The sequence below is a fragment of the Watersipora subatra genome, chromosome 10, assembly GCF_963576615.1.
Source record: "Watersipora subatra chromosome 10, tzWatSuba1.1, whole genome shotgun sequence".
NCBI lineage: Eukaryota > Metazoa > Bryozoa > Gymnolaemata > Cheilostomatida > Watersiporidae > Watersipora > Watersipora subatra.
This window is the reverse complement of record NC_088717.1, coordinates 10,132,431-10,155,685: the sequence shown is the minus strand read 5'-3', so window position 1 is coordinate 10,155,685 and position 23,255 is coordinate 10,132,431. Positions and strand designations below refer to the sequence as shown.

The 23,255-nt window shown below is 35.8% G+C and overlaps 1 protein-coding gene across 1 annotated transcript; it reads right to left on the bottom strand.

Moving 5' to 3' along the window:
• Positions 1-22,842, bottom strand: LOC137405676 (GH3 domain-containing protein-like). The gene is made up of 12 exons (XM_068092016.1): positions 22,706-22,842; positions 22,200-22,368; positions 20,102-20,340; positions 19,562-19,738; positions 14,833-14,970; positions 12,700-12,887; positions 11,252-11,378; positions 10,773-10,945; positions 8,424-8,479; positions 6,670-6,881; positions 6,389-6,474; positions 1-737 (listed from the first exon to the last, which is right to left on the bottom strand). Exons 1-12 carry the CDS (start codon positions 22,836-22,838, stop codon positions 522-524), a joined length of 1,914 nt encoding a protein of 637 aa, XP_067948117.1. The 5' UTR covers positions 22,839-22,842; the 3' UTR covers positions 1-521.
• Between the last annotated feature and the right edge of the window lie 413 nt (positions 22,843-23,255).

Genomic DNA, 23,255 nt, shown 5'->3' with positions numbered 1-23,255 from the left:
GCCGACTGTGGAGATAATCTAAACAATTAAACACTCAAGTACTTAGCTAATAAAATGAAAAAATGATAAAGATTGCCACTTTTATTAAAGAAAAGTTTTGATCATATTCATATACCTGCACAACAATCAATATCTCTCATAAGACACATTTGGAAAGCAATAGCAATAAAATAAATAACAAGGAGACTGAACTTAGGCTGGGAGAGGTTTTAGTAAGAACTTAGATGAGAGAACAAATAAGTATCGCCATTTAAAATCAACGAAACAAAAATCACAAGATGAATTATGCAAGAAGGATAGAAAATAAAATAAACTGAAATCTTTATAGGATAGTCATGAGCATTGTAATAAAATAAAATGACTCGAACTGCAATATGGCTGGAATAATAATAACAATAATAACAGTGTTACGTGAAGAGACTGGCTCATTCTGATAAACGAAATGAAATAATATTGACACCAAGAGTATATACTTGACTAGTAGCCTTTGTTCCTTGATATGTGCTGATGATTACTAGAGCTCAAATCACATTACTTTGGATAAACTTAAGTGTGTCGACCTTGCGAACAACGCGAGGAACCTTAAACTGATTAGGGCTGGCCTGGTTAGTTCCAATGGCGCCGAGTCTGAGCTTTGAGAAAGTGCCGGGTGCAAGAAGACTCAGACTAACAGGGGCGATGCTTCCCTTTGATCGGAATGATTTATAGATGTACGACTCCATAAGACGCTCATCTAGCTGCAATACACATCTTATACTCTCCACAACGGTATACTGAAGTCACCCTAAGACTGTCCTCTTAAAGTAACCCATGCACACACAATAGATGCACTTGGTCTAGCCTACTGAAGCTTAAATAAACACAGCCCAATAGAGCAAATCATTAATTGATCAAACATTTCGATAGAATGACTATTACAATATTATTGTGAATAAGTGCAGAAAACGATGAAATATGATTGCATACAAAGAGTTGTCTGCCCTATTCTTAATTGTTGAGTAGAATGAAAAAGAAGACAATTTTTGTTGTTTCATGGTTCATATAGGTGTCCATAATGCATTTGTGACCTTGTGACCCTGTGACCTTGCGACCCTAGTGCCTTCTTGCCCTTGATATTGTCCTTCACATTAATTGTAGCCAAGTGACCGTTTGCAAAAATGGGGAAGTAGGAGCAATCAAATACAGACAAGTTCAAACATAGATGAAAAGCTAATAATAAAAATTACGCAATATTCCCTCCCAATATCATGTCATAATATCCCGTCAAAATATTACGTCGTCATACCCCAATAGGGAAGATGGGAGCATACTGGGGCATACGGAATATTGGCAATTCACAATATTTTTTGTCTTCTCTTGGTAGCAGTGATTTTTAGTCAGGCTTCAGGAAATGGCATAACTGGACAGCCATACTGAAATGAAGAACAAGAGACCAAGAGCTACAATTTGGTAATTAAAAAATTTTGTTGGGATATCAAAATAAATCATGGCCTTATACTGGATATTGTGCTCAGAGAACATGAACAGGTACAAAGATTTGATTTGTAAATGGAGAATAATTTAATGGTTAAGGTCTAAGTGACATGCATCAGACAATGTTAAGAGTTGACAAATTTTTGTCGCACAATGTTTTTGTGGTAGAAGGCCAATGAGGCATTGACCTGTTTATACTGAGACGAGTTCCCATAGGTCCGATACGCTGTTAGTATGCATACATATTGATTATTTTGCAGATCATGGTTCGCAACGGAGCCCCTTAAAAACATACCAGATGTTGCTCATATCCATGATGCTGTCCAATCAGTTAGGGTATGAATAAAATACTACCTCCGAGAATGACTGCAGAGACTGGGTATGACTGAATCCACCTGTGTGGACACCTGTGCCCGCGCTGTGGACATGGCAAGAGATGCTCAAGAAAGTGGTGACACTGTATCTACATTTCAACTTAGGCACGAACAACCTTGCATTTTCAATGACCTTGAAGAAAGCCTGCTGGGAGACTTCATAATTAAAGCTTCCAAACTGCATGCTGGACTAACAAAGAAAATGGTTAGAGAGTTCGCGGATGAACATGCAATGCATGTCATTTTAATAGAAAGCAACTAGAAAATTGGCAAAGAGATAACATGGCTGGTGCTGACTGGATAGAGGAATTTTTAAAATGTCATCCTATAATCTCCGTGAAGACACATGAGATTGCGTTTGAGAGACACATGAGAGAACAAGTTTGAGTTGTGCGGGCAACTTAAAAAGCTAATGTACAAACGTTTTCCAACAACCCGGAAAAGGTTAGACAACGATATGAATTCTCACCAGGAAATAGTCATAACATAGATGAAACAGTTCTCACAACTGTCCAATAGTCAGAGAAGATCCTCGCACCAAAAATATTAAGCAAGTAGGACTTCCAACTTCAGCAGAGACCGGAACTCTTATGACCCTAAAAGGCTGCGTCAATGCACAAGGTAGGTTGATTCCTCCATCTATTATTTGGCCACGTGTGTACATTAAAGAGTCGAGGCCGAATGAGAGACCTCCTGAGTCTGCAGGTAAAGAACACCCAACTGGCTGGATAAATCAGGAAATATTTTTACAGGGACTAGCTCACTTTGTTGACTGTACTCGGTGATAAAAACCTGCTTTATTGTTAATGGATAACCGCATAAGCCCAATTTCCATTGCTGTCATCAACTATGCTATATATAAAGGGTTGATTTTGTTAACTTTCTCTCCTCACTGCAGCCACAAACTACCGCCATTAAATAGGAGTGAATATGGACCATTGAAGAAATATTATAATGACAGTTGCAGTAGATGGATGATTAATCATCGAGGACATACCATATCAACTCGTGATATTGGTAGTCTTATTGGTAATGCATATCCGAAGGCGTTTACACCTTCCAACATCGCATCTGGGTTCCATACAACCCCCTTATAATCCTTATTTGTTTGGTGAGAATGAACTTCATCCACCCAGTGTCACTGACTGACCATTAGCAAATGAAACCTTTGGTCCTTGTCATTCATCTGTTTCTGTACTAAAGAGCTATTATGACGATTGCTATCAACTCTCTACATGTGCATCTACCAGCTCTGTTGTAGCAAATGGGAAGTTATGCACCCCACATGAACAATTTAAAAAGCACCCACACATAAGCTAGGCCAAGCTAGAGCAAAAGTCAAGTCAGAGATTTAGACAAAAGCTCCGGTAAGAGAAAGGATTGAGGCAGAATGCTAGAAAAAAGCCTCCCAAGAAATGCAAACCAGTAAGCTAGACTATCCATGAAGATTTCTCGGCCAGCGAGGATAAAGAGGCGCTAACCAAACAGCTGGCACAAGTGATGGAAAGCTCAAGCAATGAGCTGCAACTCGCAAATGAGAGTGACAGAGCCTACGAGTAGCATCAAGCTTGGCAACTATGTTTTAATCAATTTTGAAGAGAAGAAAAAAAATGTTGGGCCTACACACTTTGCTGATCTAGTCGCCAACACTAATGACTATAGTTACAGTGTCTTTTTCGAAAAATAGTCAGTAGCACTAATGTGAGATTCATTACAGCAGAGACAGACGATATTGCAGATGTTGACAGTTGTGATGCTGTCTTCGTGTCCCATTGCCCAACAATACTGGTGACACTGACAGACTTTCAGAGTGAATGTCATTTGTCATATTTACTTAATTTGTTATAAACTAACTTGATGTAAGCAACTCACATAGCTGAGGTTCGGGTTTTTTAAATTATATAGTCACTAATTATCATGATGCTACCCAATTGTTTGTGTATAGTTTCAAATTACCCCAAACTCTGTCCCAATATGTCCCAATCTTGGGGCGTATTGGCACAGGTGAGACATTTTTTTCAACTGCTTGTTGCACATTCTATGCTCAAACAACAATGTTCTGTATACCATATAAAGCACATGTTATTATAGCCTATTGCAGCACCAAATCCACCCAAAGTAATATTTCCTTTTTGTGACGTCATAAAATTAAGACAATGTCCCAATATTATCGTGTCATATTATCACGTTGTAATATCACTTGATACATGTAATATAACGTCGCGATACCACGCTGTAATATCATGTTGTAATATCACATAGCATGATGCTAGATAGACTTGAAAGAGTCACTGCTGGAGTGAGTTCTTGAGAGTTGGTGTTTGTAGCATATTTAAAGCAGTGACATGACAAATTTATCAACTTTATAGAATATCAGCGTCTTATTATGTTGATTGGTCAATAGCCATTTAGGTTTACCTTCCTCAGTTAGCTCTTACATGATGGTGCAGTGTAATGCTGCCAATTACACACTTACCTGCTGCCTATTAAAGCAAATGAAAGTGACTACAGATAGTTGAATAGAGAGAAACCATTGTAAATGGTAGATTATGTACCACAGTTATATACTTCTCTGGTAATCGAATTGGACTATGTTGATCCTTATTTTATCATATTTAATTTTATTATATTCTAAGTCATGGAGAAGTTAAAAACACAGGAAACTGATAAATTTTTTAAGAATAAAACACATGTTGTACTGAAATGATAAGAACTAAAGACATTTGTCTAATTTTAAACTCCCCATATCAGTTTCAAAAAATTAAAGTCAAAGCATGTAAATGATGATAACACATGTATGCTGCTTTCCTTACTACAGCACTGAATACATGAGTAACTGTAGATAGCTTTTCTCAATTAGACCTCTGAGCACAATCACACCTACGGTCAAATTTACAAGATATATAAAACTCTATAATTGCAATCATAGAGTAATATATTGTTATGGGTGCCTTTAAAAAGTATTATAAAGCTACATAAATGTGGTTATAGACCTGTTTACTGGATAAATGCTGACACCCCTGCTAATAATCAATATACTGACTTCCAATAAATGTCCAGAATTATTTAGAACAAAGTTTAGCAAACTCCAGTAGATGTGCTAGTTAAACTGACAACCTGGTATTCTTAACTGAGGCAACTGCAAATATCATACTACCAGTGTCAACATTGGTTAGCCATAATAGTTTTCTTGTACTTAAATAGATTACTAATAAATTAATTTGCAAAAAGTACGTACAATTATATCAAGCTGTAGGTTCACTTATAATCACAACAGACAGTAATAATAAAGCAGTCAGTATGCAATCTGACACTGGCTAGTTAGTGTCAAATCCGACACTGGCTCGTTAGTGTCAAATCCGACAATGACTGGTTAGTGTTGAAAAAGCTGCACTCTATTCGATAATTAATTCCCTGTTTACTAACATTCCATTTACTAACATTCAAACTGTTTGACTTGCGGAATGTTGTTTCAGACATGCATTCCGTTAAGTCTGATGAGCAGCCATTTCAAAAGATGTCTGTTCTTTTCTTAGCGCTAATTAAAATGAAGGAAAAGACGACTCTTACATTATTGCTAGTGGGTGTTCAGGATATTTTTGCAACCTAATTTACGAAGTGTTACCTTGACCTGCTGAAAACAGTTAGGTGAACAGGCTATGAATTCCTTTAATAAGTTGGAGTGCCTACAAAATGGAGATGCCAGGAATAGTAGGAGAACCAAGGCAATTGTTAGTTGAATTGGATGAAGAAGAAACCTACAATCTGTCTTATTATGTGAGTAGCATTATTACAGAACCAGAGTCATTATTAGCATGCTAGAAAACCTTAAAAACACTTCCGGCTTTTCAGTTGTGATCACACAAAAATACATACAATGCTGAGAGTTTAGCAACGACCAGCTAAACTCACTTTGCTAGTGTTTAGCCAAGCAAAAGCCTATCACAAGACTCTCTACATACAGAAACAGTGTGCGTTCATACTCTTTTTTCATCAGTTCATGCAACTTCACATTCCATGTGATTCTAGACGACGATGCGGCATAAAAAGACTACTACACACTGCTCGAGAGTGAGCGATGTGTCAGACTCTTGAATGATAAGCCTAAACTCATATACAATAATTCAGGGCCTATCCTTACAATCACGCTGTAAACTTGGTTTCATGCAGGTCAAATACCATACTGTATGAAATACTAAGTGGGTGTGACCTTTCAACAAGCACCCGCGATGCAATGTCACAGCTCTCATGGAACATTTAGAGATATCCACTAACGAAAACAACGGGACTCTGTATTAGATCACACTTAGACTAAGAACTAGCATAGATGTGTTTGTTACAGAATGCATCAACAGAATGTATACCCTGAACACAAAATTCATACCCTGCCTGAATAGAAGATAGATTCCTAACCTGCTAATAATAGGCTTGCACGCCACCAAAGGCTTCTAATCTGCACTGAATATCTGTTGTAATTAATGGCTACTGCTAACCTAGTTGTACTATACGAGTAACAAACGCGTAGAAAAACAAGATCCTACCTTCTGCTCCATCTCTTTCATCATCTCTTTAGAGGGCATGTCACCTCTTAGCTCTATATACACCAAGTACCGAGGTGACACATCACCTGCAAAGCAGGGCATACATCACACAAAGCATCTTTAAATACCCTGTAAACCCCAAAAACTGCAAATATTGCAGTAAACAATTACCTGCAAGATCATAACTAAGTCTAAATGATTGGTAATAATAGAAGTGTGCATTGACCAATAGAAACGCTCTAATGACATATAGGCTAAGAGTGTAGATTACCACCAAATACCTGATGTGGGCAGCTGCTCAGCGCAGCAATAGTCAACGAGCAGCCTTTTAGGAAACACAGTCTGAAATGCAGCGTGAAAAGAGTCATAGAATAGTTTCTCTGAAGTTTTCTCCCCACGGACATTCAGTAGCTGACCTTGTCGATACATAAATTCCACTAATGGTAACTCATTCTGGAAGTCAACTACCTTTATCACATCTCCAAATCTGTACCTGCAACAGTTTCTTAATTTAATATAGTATACCGCCTGCACCTACAATATGGGCCCCTTTATCTAAAAGAATCCAAAACCTACAGAGTGCCCAACCTAAAAAGTGACAAACCTACAGAGTGCCAAACCTACTAAGTGACAAAACTACAAAGTGCCAAACCTACAAAGTGACAAACCTACAAAGTGACAAACCTACAGAGTGCCAAACCTACAAAGTGACAAACCTACAGAGTGACAAACCTACAGAGTGCCAAACCTACAAAGTGGCAAACCTACAAAGTGACAAATCTACCGAGTGCTAAACCTACAGAGTGCCCAACCTACAGAGTGACAAACCTACAAAGTGCCAAACCTACAGAGTGCCAAACCTACAAAGTGACAAACCTACAGAGTGCCCAACCTACAGAGTGACAAACCTACAAAGTGACAAACCTACAGAGTGCCAAACTTACAAAGTGACAAACCTACAAAGTGACAAAGCTACAGAGTGTCAAACCTACAAAGTGACAAACCAACAGAGTGCCAAACCTACAAAGTGACAAACCTACAAAGTGACAAACCTACAGAGTGACAAACCTACAGAGTGCCAAACCTACAAAGTGGCAAACCTACAAAGTGACAAACCTACCGAGTGCTAAACCTACAGAGTGCCCAACCTACAGAGTGACAAACCTACAGAGTGCCAAACCTACAGAGTGCCAAACCTACAGAGTGCCAAACCTACAAAGTGACAAACCTACAGAGTGCCCAACCTACAGAGTGCCAAACCTACAAAGTGACAAACCTACAGAGTGCCCAACCTACAGAGTGACAAACCTACAAAGTGACAAACCTACAGAGTGCCAAACCTACAAAGTGACAAACCTACAAAGTGACAAACCTACTGAGTGCTAAACCTACAGAGTGCCAAACCTACAAAGTGACAAACCTACAGAGTGCCCAACCTACAGAGTGACAAACCTACAAAGTGCCAAACCTACAGAGTGCCAAACCTACAAAGTGACAAACCTACAGAGTGCCCAACCTACAGAGTGACAAACCTACAAAGTGACAAACCTACAGAGTGCCAAACCTACAAAGTGACAAACCTACAAAGTGACAAACCTCTAGAGTGACAAACCTACAGAGTGCCAAACCTACAAAGTGACAAACCTACAAAGTGACAAACCTACCGAGTGCTAAACCTACAGAGTGCCAAACCTACAAAGTGACAAACCTACAGAGTGCCCAACCTACAGAGTGACAAACCTACAAAGTGACAAACCTACAGAGTGCCAAACCTACAAAGTGACAAACCTACAAAGTGACAAACCTACAGAGTGACAAAGCTACAAAGTGACAAACCTACAGAGTGCCCAACCTACAGAGTGACAAAGCAAATTTAACCAGTTGATCTTGTCATATACTGACTTTTATCCAGTTTTTCATGATTATTTTTCTGTAAATATGACAAACTAGAGCAGCAAAAAAACAGTGATATCATATCTACAAGTACATGTTACAAAAACCTAGGAGTACAGAAGAAGAAAGAGATGATAACTACCTGTACAAACCACTGCTGTTGCTTATTACCATCTCATACACCTCATTCTTCTCTACCTGAAATACGCAAACAAATATATATGCTATATCCCAACCAAGTATAGTTTTACCTGCATAAGCACTTGCCATAGCACAGAAGGTGCTTACAAATACCCTAAGAATAGAGCGTACATAAGGGGGTGTTCAAGAGAAGTTATTATTATATTATGTACCATTCATGTTTGTAGGATTACATAATTTTTGCCTTGAATAGGGTATATGAGGGTATAAGATAACTGAGTCAGTTCATTGTCCCTTGACAATAAATAAACGCGTCAATGCAAAATTAGAAGTCGTGAGAAATTGTTTAACACTTAAATGCTATAATAACAAAGCGTTTATGGGTCATCCATAAAGCAATTGCCGTTTTGGCCAAACATCAATGAGTAGAGGATAACTCCAAGTTTATAGATACACGAAGGACTGAACGAAAGCTCATTGCATATACAAGAATCAGTCAATATGTAGTGGGAATCCTGTTATAACTTTTTGTCTATTTTATCACTTCTAGACTTTTATAAATGTGAGTTGTCATCCCATACTCAAAATTCAACATTTTAGTGATTCGACTTTTTCGATGGTATTCATATTCAAAATAGCTGCCAAGCTATGGGATACTATTAAACAACGATAATATTTGGACACGTTGTCAAATACAAGTCAAATATAAGTCAATATTTGACTTGTAAATATTTAATATAATGCGCGACAGTGGAAATCTAGCAAACTGCTCGGAGATTATCAGACATTCTATAGAGACATCAGCTATATAAAAGGGTACAACAAGGAAAAGACTACTCACACTTTTAACATAGTTGAAAGCCTAATGGTTACACGGATGACAGCCAAACAGCATTCAAAGGTTGGATTCCAAAATAAAAGCAAATGATCAATTTGTAATCTGTTGAGTTGAGGAGTTTAGCGCCCATGTAACGCTTTATACCTGCTCGATGAGCACCACACTATACATATCCCTGATGAGTCCACGCCTCACTTTGAAATAATGCTGCTTTAGCTAAATGAACGCTTCATTTTCAATTACAGTATAACCTTAATTGTTTTTATGACAGCTCTTTTTGAATATATATATACAGTCAAACATGGATAACTCGGACTTCACGGGACCGAGCGAAAGTGTTCAAGTTATCAGAGCATTCAAGTTTTCAGAGCACTGTCACAAGTCCATGTATTTATTTATTTATTAGTAGATACATGTACATATACAAACTATAATAGAAATCAAAAGCATAAATGGCTTGTTTCAAATTAAATGCTTCTAATGTTAAGTTTAAAACTTTTTTATCAAAAAGTATAGGAGATTTTTCTATCACTTGAGATTGTTTTGTTGTTTGAGGTGATGTTATTGCCAGGACGTTTTTTAGATTAAAATTGGCAAAACTTGATCGTTGTTGAAATGCTCAGAAGAAAAGAGATCTTTTTCTTTTGAGCGTTTTAACCGAGATCAATTCTGCCGATTTTTCTTGAAGTTTATGCGAAGGTCACCTCACTTTTCCATGCTTCCGAAAGGCGATCGCTAAGCGGATGTTTGGTAAAAATCAAAATTCACCAAACCTTTAGAAAAGTCGTTGACAAAAATATTTTGCCGACGGTGGTAATAACGACGCCTATGATGTACGAAAAGTTGAGGTTTACCTCTATGACTTGGAATAAAGTGATTTTCTAAAGCGATAACAACCGTCTCGGTAGCCGTTGGGCAACAAACTGTTCGAGTTAACAGAGTTGAGGTCGAGTTATCTAAAGCAATTTATCATTACGTGGGAACAGACCAAAGAATCCGTTCAAGTTAACCATGTGTTCGAGCTATCCGTGGGCGAGTTATCCATGTTTGACTGTATATATATATAGATTGTAGCATTTGGTAGATTATTTTTATTATGTACATTACTTATTCATTTTCAGATTTGTAATATATCATTAGATAACGGCAAGGCTGCTATCTAATCTGAGCTCATAACTCAATTTCTATTGTGCATAAAGAGTCAGTTATTGCTGCAAACTGTTGCAAACATATCAATAAGTGAAATGCGCCTTTATACAGCATTTTTAAATATATTTATCACACCAAAATATGGTATTTAGGTGTTTTTCTTAGGAGAGAAAATGAATTAAAATGCCACTGTTTTTTATAAAAAAAAAATGTTTCAGTTTTTGAACAAACTGGTGCTTGACCACCAGATCCTAAAGAATTATGATCCACCACTGAGGTACTACAGTAATTACATCTGCATTTACTTCACATTTCCTTGTTCTCCCTCAATGCCTTTCTCCTCTCCATCTAACCCTGACCCACCTGATGCATCAGCAGGGTTTCTGGCTGATCCTGAATGCTGTCACTGATGGGTATAAATTCGTAGAACATGGCGCTCGGCAGCAGCATGTACTGTCTGTCCTCCGAGAAAGGCCACAAATTGATTCCTATGATTCCCTCTGTGGCAGCATATATTGGAGAATAGATTTGTAGGCCTACAGAGGAAACCAATAAGACTTTGTGATAGATAACCAACACAGAAGTTGTCTCACCTCGACCCTCTCAACAAATTATCTGAAACAGTTACTTAGTTGTGTATCCATGCCTAATACAATGACTTATTCTGTTACTCAAATCAATGAAAACAGCTTAAAGATGTTTGGGAACAATCTAACTTTCTGTACACTAACAAATTTATTAGTAACACTCTATAAAATAACTGTAATCAGAGTAAATACTTCTGTTTTTGCGCGAAACACAAAGAGTCAATCTGTAATTAGCTTGACAGGTGAAGCAGGTACCTTTACAATACCCCTGCCGTAGTAGCTGACCATACACCTGGAAGGATCCGCTGTCAACACAGAGTATGAAGTTCATGAACGGCCAGATCTTACGGGCAATACCGAGGAAGCCTCTCTCAAATTCCGTCTGCAAGAAAAAGTGAGAGCATTTCAGCTCGAGTCACTGCTAGAACAAGTTCTTGATAGTGTTTGTAGCATACATAAAGCAGTTACATGACAACTTTATCAACTGTATAGAGTATCAGCGTCTTGATGTTGATTTGTCAATAACCAATTTAAGTTTGCCTTCCTTAGTTGGCCCTTAGGGCCTACATGATGGTGCAGTGAAACGCTGCCCATTACACACTTACTGCTGCCTATTAAAGCAAATGAAAGTGACTAAAGTTAGTTGAATAGAGAAAACCATTGCAAATGGTAGATTATGTACCACAGTTATATACTTCTCTCTGGTAATCGAATTGGACTATGTTGATCCTTATTTTACTATATTCAATTTCATTATATTTTAAGTCATGGAGAAGTTAAAAACACAAAAGCTGATAAATTTTCTGAATTTTTATTTACATTAAAACACTTTTAGTTTGACTTCCTCACTCTACTTCGTACATGCTGGTTTGTTCAACGCTGCTTGCTCTATATTTTCACCTCTGCTTATGCAATATTTCATGTAAGAGCATACAGCATAAATTTATGCTGTTTTCATGAACCTAGTAGGGCTTAAATAGGGAATTTCCCAAAAGCTTTTTATGATATCTAAACAGTTTGATAAAATAAAAACCCAGACTCGAGCAATGATAAAACTTGTTGAATTTCAAATTACTGTAATGCAGTATTGTTTGTGTTGATAGCTGGCGAAACACAATAGCTTTAAATCCCTGAGTGATACCTCCTTGAACAATTAGGTTCAATAACAACCTACATATAACTATGAATATGGGTAATAAATTTATTTTGATGATGAATATTTGGCTGTTATTAAAGTTCTACAAAAATTCTCTAATAAAATGACGGTCCAATCAAAATTAACAGTCAGCTAAAGGTGATAGTTCATGTTTGTCATTGAGCTGCTTACTGGATGCTGACATTTTAGTAAGTAGCGCCGCTGTAACTTAAAAAAGCTTTAAATTCTGTAAGTCTATCCACAACTTGCTTAGACTTATTAATTTATTATTATTTATTAGTAATAATAATTATTATTAAATATTACTATTAATTATCAATCTTTATTAAAAGCCTGGATTCAGAAGCAAAGGCAAATAATCTACTGAGGAGCCCATCAGAATGAGATAGCGCTTCTCTGCTATGACTAAACTTGGACCAGAATCTTAATAAGTTGCTAACCGTTTCAAACAGTCAAACATGAAACTATGCAGAAATGAAAACCTCCACAAATGACACACAAGTGCTCTCTTCGTAGCAGATATTATTGAGCAGCTATAGTCAATTACCTGAAGCTCATCAGCGCGCTGACAGTCAGCCGAGAGTTGAGCATTTAGCTTGTTTCTGATACCGCTGTCGATGTTGAGAGTTTCATTAACGCTGCCGTTACGGATATCGCTTACCAAGTCTTTCCAGTTCCTTTCCATGCTTACAAATGCAGTGTAGATGAGAGATGCGAAGTTAGCCTCCAAATAACCTAAGGAGTTTCACTCAAAAGAATTAATCAGTCTTCTCGCACATATTGGGCCACGTCCCAATGAAACAAACCAACCATAACGAGGTGATCATACATTTGAGCATTAAAGTTCAACAGAAATAACCATCTTTTGTTTTACTAGTTGTTGGTCAACTAACATTCTAATGAACTACAGCATCTTTTCACAGGAACATAAAATGTTTATTATAATTCGATCAAGTTATATTTATTATTTCATTATATATTTATACCTCAAACTTGTTTTAAAGACAAACCAAAATAGTGGGTGCTGATATTTTTATAAGATGGAAATTCTTACGAACAGCAAATATTTCTTCCTGAAAGCCAGACAAACAGCTTTGTAGAAATAGTAGCTGAACATCGTTAGACTAAAATTATTGGAATAATTCTATAAAAATTAAATGCTGGTTGGAATTTATGAGCAAACCTTGCATAAACCTGATATGCCATGTAGATACATACAACAATGCAATCTGCTTGTATGTATCTATTATAACTCCTAGTGTTTGTCTGTCTGTCCAGTTATAACCAGAAAGTTTTAGGAATGAAAAATCACTTTCGTAGTAGATTTGAACAACGACATTCAAATCGCTACGTATCGTTCATCAAAACTTTGACTACTTTGGGCTTCTGCTACAACAGTAACCTTTTTATGTACACACTTCCATGAACTCATCGTTTAATTGTTATCTTAATTTATTTAAACTTCATAAAAACACTTTTCTTATGATATAAAGTTTAAAATTTAGAATGGTGAATGTTGTATACCGTGTGCTAAATAAAAATAAGTTTTATGTGCAGACTTTTTTATTACCTGGGAATTCACCTAGTATATATATAAATCTTATTGTTTGGGCTGACTGTTGCCTGTTAGTTATAGCGATAATTTTAGCAATGGAAGATAGGCTTCACATTGAATGTGAACTCAAAACCTCTAGGTCTGCATACCGACTCGCTAACCCCCTACACTAAGCTGTCCTTGCCATACTGCCGCAGCAGTTCAACCTCTACTTATGACAAACTCTATCAAGGAAATCTTTGACAAGCGGTAAAATCTGAGTAAATAATTTTCTTGCGTACAGAGTACAATCCAACAAAGTATGCTGAAAATTTCTATAAATATATTTGTGCTATAAATGTAAAATAAAATTTTTTTAAATATTTATAGAGCTAAACATTTGTACTAAATGCTAAAATATTTACAAATTACCAATAAAACATGAGAAAAATAAAAATATACAAATGAAGTTTATTTAAACTAGGATTAGGATATTTATTTTAAAGATTATAATTTGGTAACAGAAAGTACTTGCAAAAATGACTGACATATTTTCAGTTTCATTAACAAACAAGACAACTTTGAGCCAATGTGAAGCATTATGAGAACCAATGTGAAGCATTATGGGACATTCATCAGTATGAAGTTGAAGATGTAAACAAAGAAAGCGTAAAACTTGGAAATGCCAGCTTTGACTGAGTTGGTTCCTGATGCAATTAGTGAGTGTGACGTTCCGCATTATTTTGCTTTAGCAATATCAAATGAACATATCGGGTTTACCAGTGAAAATAACCCAAACTATGTGTTTTGTCATGGTTGACATGGTTAGGAAAGGTCAGGGCATGCTTGGGAACATTTTTGAGAAACAACCTGATTCGATGGAAAATACAAATAGCTATCTTAGGCACCAGATGGAAACAGAAACAAATAGACATAGATGAACCCTGCAATATCAAAGTGGGTCAGGTTACTTCCTGTAGTGATAATTACTCTAATAGAGCACACACATTTGTTTTAGAACTAAAGAAACATAAAATAGCATCAAATCTATTCATTACCGCCAACTCTAAGAAAACCACCGAAAATATATAAGTTAAAAATATTTTAAAATGTTTTAGGTGTTTTAAACCACACCCAGATGCTCACCCAGTTTTCTGTCTTTGAGACCAAAGAGCAGGTAGACGTAGAGTGCTTCAGGCTCAGAGAGAATATCAAAAGCAGCAGCAGGAGTTGAGTGAAAGGAGAGTTCGAGCTGAGAGTTTTTTGGTGATGAAGAATTAGGACCTAATAAACATACGGGTCAGTAAGTCCTCAGTTAGGTGAGAAAAGTCTAAAGGTGCTGCACTCGAGCTAGCAGGAAACCATATTACTTACATTGTAAATAATACACCATCACCCCACCTGTTCTCGTTCATTTCTATCTGTTTAACTCACCACTCCGAACTCTTGCCCAACCATTTTCTTAATTTATTACGTTGTCAAGATGATAAAACAAAATTCTAAACACCAGCTAGACAAACATCTATATATCCATGATCTGTATAAACACCAGCTAGACAAACATCTACATATCCATGATCTGTATAAACACCAGCTAGACAAACATCTATATATCCATGATCTGTATAAACACCAGCTAGACAAACATCTATATATCCATGATCTGTATAAATACCAGCTAGATAAACATCTATATATCCATGATCTGTATAAATACCAGCTAGACAAACATCTATATATCCATGATCTGTATAAATACCAGCTAGATAAACATCTATATATCCATGATCTGTATAAATACCAGCTAGATAAACATCTATATATCCATGATCTGTATAAATACCAGCTAGACAAACAACTATATATCCATGATCTGTATAGATACCAGCTAGACAAACATCTATATATCCATGATCTGTATAAATACCAGCTAGACAAACATCTATATATCCATGATCTGTATAGATACCAGCTAGACAAACATCTATATATCCATGATCTGTATAAATACCAGCTAGACAAACATCTATATATCCATGATCTGTATAAATACCAGCTAGATAAACATCTATATATCCATGATCTGTATAAATACCAGCTAGATAAACATCTATATATCCATGATCTGTATAAATACCAGCTAGACAAACAACTATATATCCATGATCTGTATAAATACCAGCTAGACAAACATCTATATATCCATGATCTGTATAAATACCAGCTAGACAAACATCTATATATCCATGATCTGTATAAACACCAGCTAGACAAACATCTATATATCCATGATCTGTATAGATACCAGCTAGACAAACATCTATATATCCATGATCTGTATAAATACCAGCTAGACAAACATCTATATATCCATGATCTGTATAAACACCAGCTAGACAAACATCTATATATCCATGATCTGTATAAATACCAGCTAGATAAACATCTATATATCCATGATCTGTATAAATACCAGCTAGACAAACATCTATATATCCATGATCTGTATAAACACCAGCTAGACAAACATCTATATATCCATGATCTGTATAGATACCAGCTAGACAAACATCTATATATCCATGATCTGTATAAATACCAGCTAGACAAACATCTATATATCCATGATCTGTATAAACACCAGCTAGACAAACATCTATATATCCATGATCTGTATAAATACCAGCTAGACAAACATCTATATATCCATGATCTGTATAAACACCAGCTAGACAAACATCTATATATCCATGATCTGTATAGATACCAGCTAGACAAACATCTATATATCCATGATCTGTATAAATACCAGCTAGACAAACATCTATATATCCATGATCTGTATAAACACCAGCTAGACAAACATCTATATATCCATGATCTGTATAAATACCAGCTAGACAAACATCTATATATCCATGATCTGTATAAACACCAGCTAGACAAACATCTATATATCCATGATCTGTATAGATACCAGCTAGACAAACATCTATATATCCATGATCTGTATAAATACCAGCTAGACAAACATCTATATATCCATGATCTGTATAAACACCAGCTAGACAAACATCTATATATCCATGATCTGTATAAATACCAGCTAGACAAACATCTATATATCCATGATCTGTATAAACACCAGCTAGACAAACATCTATATATCCATGATCTGTATAGATACCAGCTAGACAAACATCTATATATCCATGATCTGTATAAATACCAGCTAGATAAACATCTATATATCCATGATCTGTATAAACACCAGCTAGACAAACATCTATATATCCATGATCTGTATAGATACCAGCTAGACAAACATCTATATATCCATGATCTGTATAAATACCAGCTAGACAAACATATATATCCATGATCTGTATAAACACCAGCTAGACAAACATCTATATATCCATGATCTGTATAAATACCAGCTAGATAAACATCTATATATCCATGATCTGTATAAATACCAGCTAGACAAACATCTATATATCCATGATCTGTATAAACACCAGCTAGACAAACAACTATATATCCATGATCTGTATAGATACCAGCTAGATAAACATCTATATATCCATGATCTGTATAAACACCAGCTAGACAAACATCTATATATCCATGATCTGTATAAATACCAGCTAGACAAACATCTATATATCCATGATCTGTATAAATACCAGCTAGATAAACATCTATATATCCATGATCTGTATAAATACCAGCTAGACAAACAACTATATATCCATGATCTGTATAGATACCAGCTAGACAAACATCTATATATCCATGATCTGTATAAATACCAGCTAGACAAACATCTATATATCCATGATCTGTATAGATACCAGCTAGACAAACATCTATATATCCATGATCTGTATAAATACCAGCTAGACAAACATCTATATATCCATGATCTGTATAAATACCAGCTAGATAAACATCTATATATCCATGATCTGTATAAATACCAGCTAGATAAACATCTATATATCCATGATCTGTATAAATACCAGCTAGACAAACAACTATATATCCATGATCTGTATAAATACCAGCTAGACAAACATCTATATATCCATGATCTGTATAAATACCAGCTAGACAAACATCTATATATCCATGATCTGTATAAACACCAGCTAGACAAACATCTATATATCCATGATCTGTATAGATACCAGCTAGACAAACATCTATATATCCATGATCTGTATAAATACCAGCTAGACAAACATCTATATATCCATGATCTGTATAAACACCAGCTAGACAAACATCTATATATCCATGATCTGTATAAATACCAGCTAGACAAACATCTATATATCCATGATCTGTATAAACACCAGCTAGACAAACATCTATATATCCATGATCTGTATAGATACCAGCTAGACAAACATCTATATATCCATGATCTGTATAAATACCAGCTAGATAAACATCTATATATCCATGATCTGTATAAACACCAGCTAGACAAACATCTACATATCCATGATCTGTATAAACACCAGCTAGACAAACATCTATATATCCATGATCTGTATAAACACCAGCTAGACAAACATCTATATATCCATGATCTGTATAAATACCAGCTAGATAAACATCTATATATCCATGATCTGTATAAATACCAGCTAGACAAACATCTATATATCCATGATCTGTATAAATACCAGCTAGATAAACATCTATATATCCATGATCTGTATAAATACCAGCTAGATAAACATCTATATATCCATGATCTGTATAAATACCAGCTAGACAAACAACTATATATCCATGATCTGTATAGATACCAGCTAGACAAACATCTATATATCCATGATCTGTATAAATACCAGCTAGACAAACATCTATATATCCATGATCTGTATAGATACCAGCTAGACAAACATCTATATATCCATGATCTGTATAAATACCAGCTAGACAAACATATATATCCATGATCTGTATAAACACCAGCTAGACAAACATCTATATATCCATGATCTGTATAAATACCAGCTAGATAAACATCTATATATCCATGATCTGTATAAATACCAGCTAGACAAACATCTATATATCCATGATCTGTATAAACACCAGCTAGACAAACATCTATATATCCATGATCTGTATAAATACCAGCTAGATAAACATCTATATATCCATGATCTGTATAAATACCAGCTAGATAAACATCTATATATCCATGATCTGTATAAATACCAGCTAGACAAACATCTATATATCCATGATCTGTATAAGTAGATCTCAAAATTTGTCGTCTGTTCAGTAACAGCGATTTAAGTCTAAATAAAATATTTTTCAATTAGGATTTAAAAACCCACTTCGCAGATGATTTGATCTTGGAACCTCCCAGTTGGCAGACCAACGCTCTAATCAACTACGATAGCCAAGCCGTCAGTAACTGTTATCACATTCATTACATCGGTTACAATAATCACGCTTGAAGACCTTGAGGTCATTGGCTAGCAAGGTTGACAGTTTTGGTTATTAAGCTGTCTGCAAACATGGCAATTGTTTTGGTGAAGGTCAGCTTATCTTTACTGGCTTACCAGGTAAGTTACTCAAATTCATTGGGTAACTGTTTTATTACCCATGCAACGCAGGGCGTTCGGCTAGTATAATCGTAAAGTAAAAACATAAAGCGAATGATGGTGCCCGAGCATACTTCTATGATCACAAGAGAAATTAATGCATCAAAATAATTCTTAGCCTTAGTCTTCACCGAGTGGTTTATACTTCTTCAGAACACAAACTAACATTTCTTATACGTGTACACATGAAACAATTGGAGCTTTTAAAATATTATCTACAAATCTTGTGAGAGAAATGATACCTATAGGGAGGCCAGAAGGAGACGACCTGAATCTTGGAGTGTAGAAGAACTTGAGCTTTTTTTGGAGGTTGCGAAGTCCCTCCATGTGGGTAAATAGGATATGGAAGACTGGAAGAATTCCTTTGAAAAAGAAAGTTGTCTGCCCCTTTTTAGATGTAGGAAGCATTTTTGGGGTTCCTGAAAATATGATACAGAACGGTTAAACAGAACAGTTAAAACCGCACATACAGAGTTACTCTTTTTGTCAAAACTGTGTATGTTGGAAGAATATGTATTCTTTTAAAAATATTTGGTTTAATTAGTGCCACAGATAAAAAAAAACTACGATGTCTGACGACTTAAGAAACTTTGAACATCGTAAATTAAAAACTGAGCTAAAATTTCATGCCATATGTCAAAGAATTTGCATGCAGCGTAGATCATAAGTTGAAGTATGTCTGTATGTTACAGGAATGACTATAATACTAGTAGCTAGTAAAGCCAGTGGCGGTAGATCAGCAGAATGAAGTTTTACCTCAGGTTTTTATATCTAGTACCTACCAGAGGTGCCTGATGTCATAGCGAGTATATAAGGCTGAGAGGGAGACATTACATTAGTCTGGCCGTTATAGATATCATCGATATATTTTTCGTAGTGCTGATATTTGGTAAGAGGATGCAGAAGTTTAAACTGTTGCACCGAGGAAATGTTAGAGAAACTATGATCTCTCCCATAATGAGTGCTGCTGTTATCAGCTAGCCACTTGAGCAAGAGCTTCTCTTGTGAGGCAGCCACTTTTCTATAAAAATATAGGAGGCAAATAGGATGACCAAGCATGTTGCTGATTCACTAAACTTTGTTTAGTAAATTAAACAGTTTAAATTTAAAGGTTGACTTGCAACAAAATTCACATTACAGTTGTCTGGTATCGAAAGATTCACCATGTCTTACTCTGCTGTGTTGTAGGTGCCAAATATGTGGAAATGTGATTACAAGCTCTTAAAAGCTCAAAAACGAAAAGCCGCCGTAGATTGGAATCAGTTTATTTCTCTGACGTTGTCGTTACATTTGGTTATTGTTTTGTCACGTGATGTTCTCGCATGAATTGAAAGGCCAATAAAAGGCTCAACATAAAACCTCTCGTAGCACTAGTTTATGACAAACACTTTGGGATTTACCGACGACCCCGTATCAAATATAGATGCTCGCTACTTTACAGTTTTGTTTCGACTTGGTCTAATCGTCAAGTCGTAATCTGATCATGTGACCCAATACTTCGCAAATAATTTCTGCAGCACTTTTCGATTATCACAGGGGAACAACAGGCTCATCATGATTATCAGACAACGGTATGTACTCCTTCGAGCTAAGGTTAAAGAATTGAACGAATTTTTACGGTAAGTTATAAGATATCAGTGCTGAACGTGACAGCATTACAATGACGATAAAACAGACGCGTAAAAACAATAGACATGGTTTTATTGAATGCGTGAAGTATATTTGTAAAAATATTTCGACGAATGAGGTTGCATGAAAGTGTAAACAGAAGCCATATTGTACAACTACATCCCATTTGAGTTGTTTTGGAAAGAGATTCTAATTTACAGGGGTTTTGTGATGGCGGCGATTAACTGTTCGTTTTTGAGCTTTTAGGAGCTTGTAATCACCTTTCCACATATTTTGCACCTACAACACAGCAGAGTAAGACATAGTGAATCTTTTGATACCAAATAACTGTAATGTGAATTTTGCTGCAAGTCAACCTTTAACAAGTTTAAATTCTAAACTTACATTGTTTACCAAATTTAGTAAACAAATCAAAAACCTGTGTTTTTTAAACCTAAAGCTATAAGTTGACCTGCTCCATGTTTTATTTATGTTACTTGTGTTTTCTCTGCAGTTAACCTCTACTTATGACAAACTCTATCAAGGAAATTAATTAAACACCAGAAATTTTAAAATCTGAGTAAATAATTTTCTTGCGTACAGAGTACAACCCAACATATTATGTTGGCAATCATATTAACTATTAACACTATAAACATCAAATTTGTGCAAAACTAAAAAATATTTATAGAATAAAATATTTATATTAAATACTAAAATATTTACAGAAATTAACAATAAAACATGAAAAAGTTAAAAATATACAAATGCAGTTCATTAAAATTATATTTTAAAGATTATGATTTGGTAACACGAAGTACTCAGGTTTCGATTCATTGAAAGTAGGCAACTCGTAAGCTTGATGAAAAAGAAAATGCAAATGGTAAAGGAAAGACTACTCCAAAGTAACCTGCCAGGACAATTTCAGCAAAATCTTTTCAACTAATTTAATTACAAAATTCGTCATATTCGTCACTTTATATGACTGGGTAAAAATGCAATAATGAAAGCTAAAATACTTCAAGACTAAAATATCTACAAAGCAGATCCTAAATAAATGACTCCTATTATTCAAAGTGCTAGTTGTCATGCATCATACAACCAATACCATAACCTGGTGATAGCGACTGAACCAAAATTAACTGAGAAACCAAATCTCTCTAATAAGATAGAAACACTAATAATGGAGGATATGTGGTATATGCACCTACAAGGAATAGGCTAGCATCCACATGACTATATAACATGCATGCAGGTTTGAACTCGACATACCTGCTTTGCCTAACAAGGGACTTGAATGCGACATATGCCATGCTTCTAAGCAAAAGAAGCGACAGGTAGTGGATCCAAAGACTTCTAAAACTGTAGTAGTCACTAGTCACTCTGTATGTGAAGTCAGCGGCGACTAGCCCCACCACGAGCAGCGTAACAGCAAGCAAGCCTAAGAAAATGCACTAAGGTATGCTTATCTGCGATCATACGTTGAGCATGAAGATGTAGGTTGGGAATTACCACAGTGCAGAGTTGAGCATAGTTGATCTAGAATTTCAAAACCTACATTCCTGCCAAGCCTGTAGACTCATGATGCAAACGTATAAGCCAAAATAGCACATCATTTATGGATAATTATTTTGATGCGAGTAAATAATGCAAACATAAAAACAAACGAGCAAAGGTTAGGATTCTAAGATGTCGATTCGAGTGTGACTAAGAACGACGATAGCAAATAATGAAGAGGATAGACCACCACTGAATTCATCCCCTGCACATTGACCAACCTCCTTTGCAATACCCCAGCTTTAGCTCGACATCATGATGAGAAAGAAACTCAAAGTACACAATGGCAGCAAAGGCGACAAATGCAAATGATGAAACGATGCATCCTATTTTTGGAGTCTTTCGGGCCGTCATAGTTCTACAAACAGAGCAAGTGTATGTGACATGAACCTTCATGGTGTGCACTTTACGACAGTAGACCAAAAGAGTTGATAACTTGATAGATATTTGCAGTTGCAGTTGAGTTCAATTTTTAAAACCTGTGTTTTGAAAATTGAATTCATGTGCATGAATAAGGAATTTAAATTGTGCTGATGATGACGCAAAATTATACCATATCGATTTATAGTGATTTGCATACAGGTGTGTATGATGAGTAAACGTACACGAAAAAACATGGTGGATGGGTGAAGCTAAGGATAGAATCTGTAGACTTGGTAAAGGAACTTGATGAGCAAATCTTTAAGAATATATTTTGGAAAGCAATGTGATAGCTAACATTTTTGCATTTCCTTACTGATATAGATGTGATGTAGTAAAACATTAAGTAGT

What these genes read in the sequence shown, in the direction of transcription:
- LOC137405676 (XM_068092016.1), bottom strand. Translation starts at nt 22,838, where the DNA reads ATGACGGCCCGAAAGACTCCAAAAATAGGATGCATCGTTTCATCATTT. An exon ending in GCTGGGGTATTGCAAAGGAG is followed by an intron (nt 22,369 to 22,705) that starts GTTGGTCAATGT and finishes GCATTTTCTTAG; the next exon opens with GCTTGCTTGCTGTTACGCTG. An exon ending in TATGACATCAGGCACCTCTG is followed by an intron (nt 19,739 to 20,101) that starts GTAGGTACTAGA and finishes TCATATTTTCAG; the next exon opens with GAACCCCAAAAATGCTTCCT.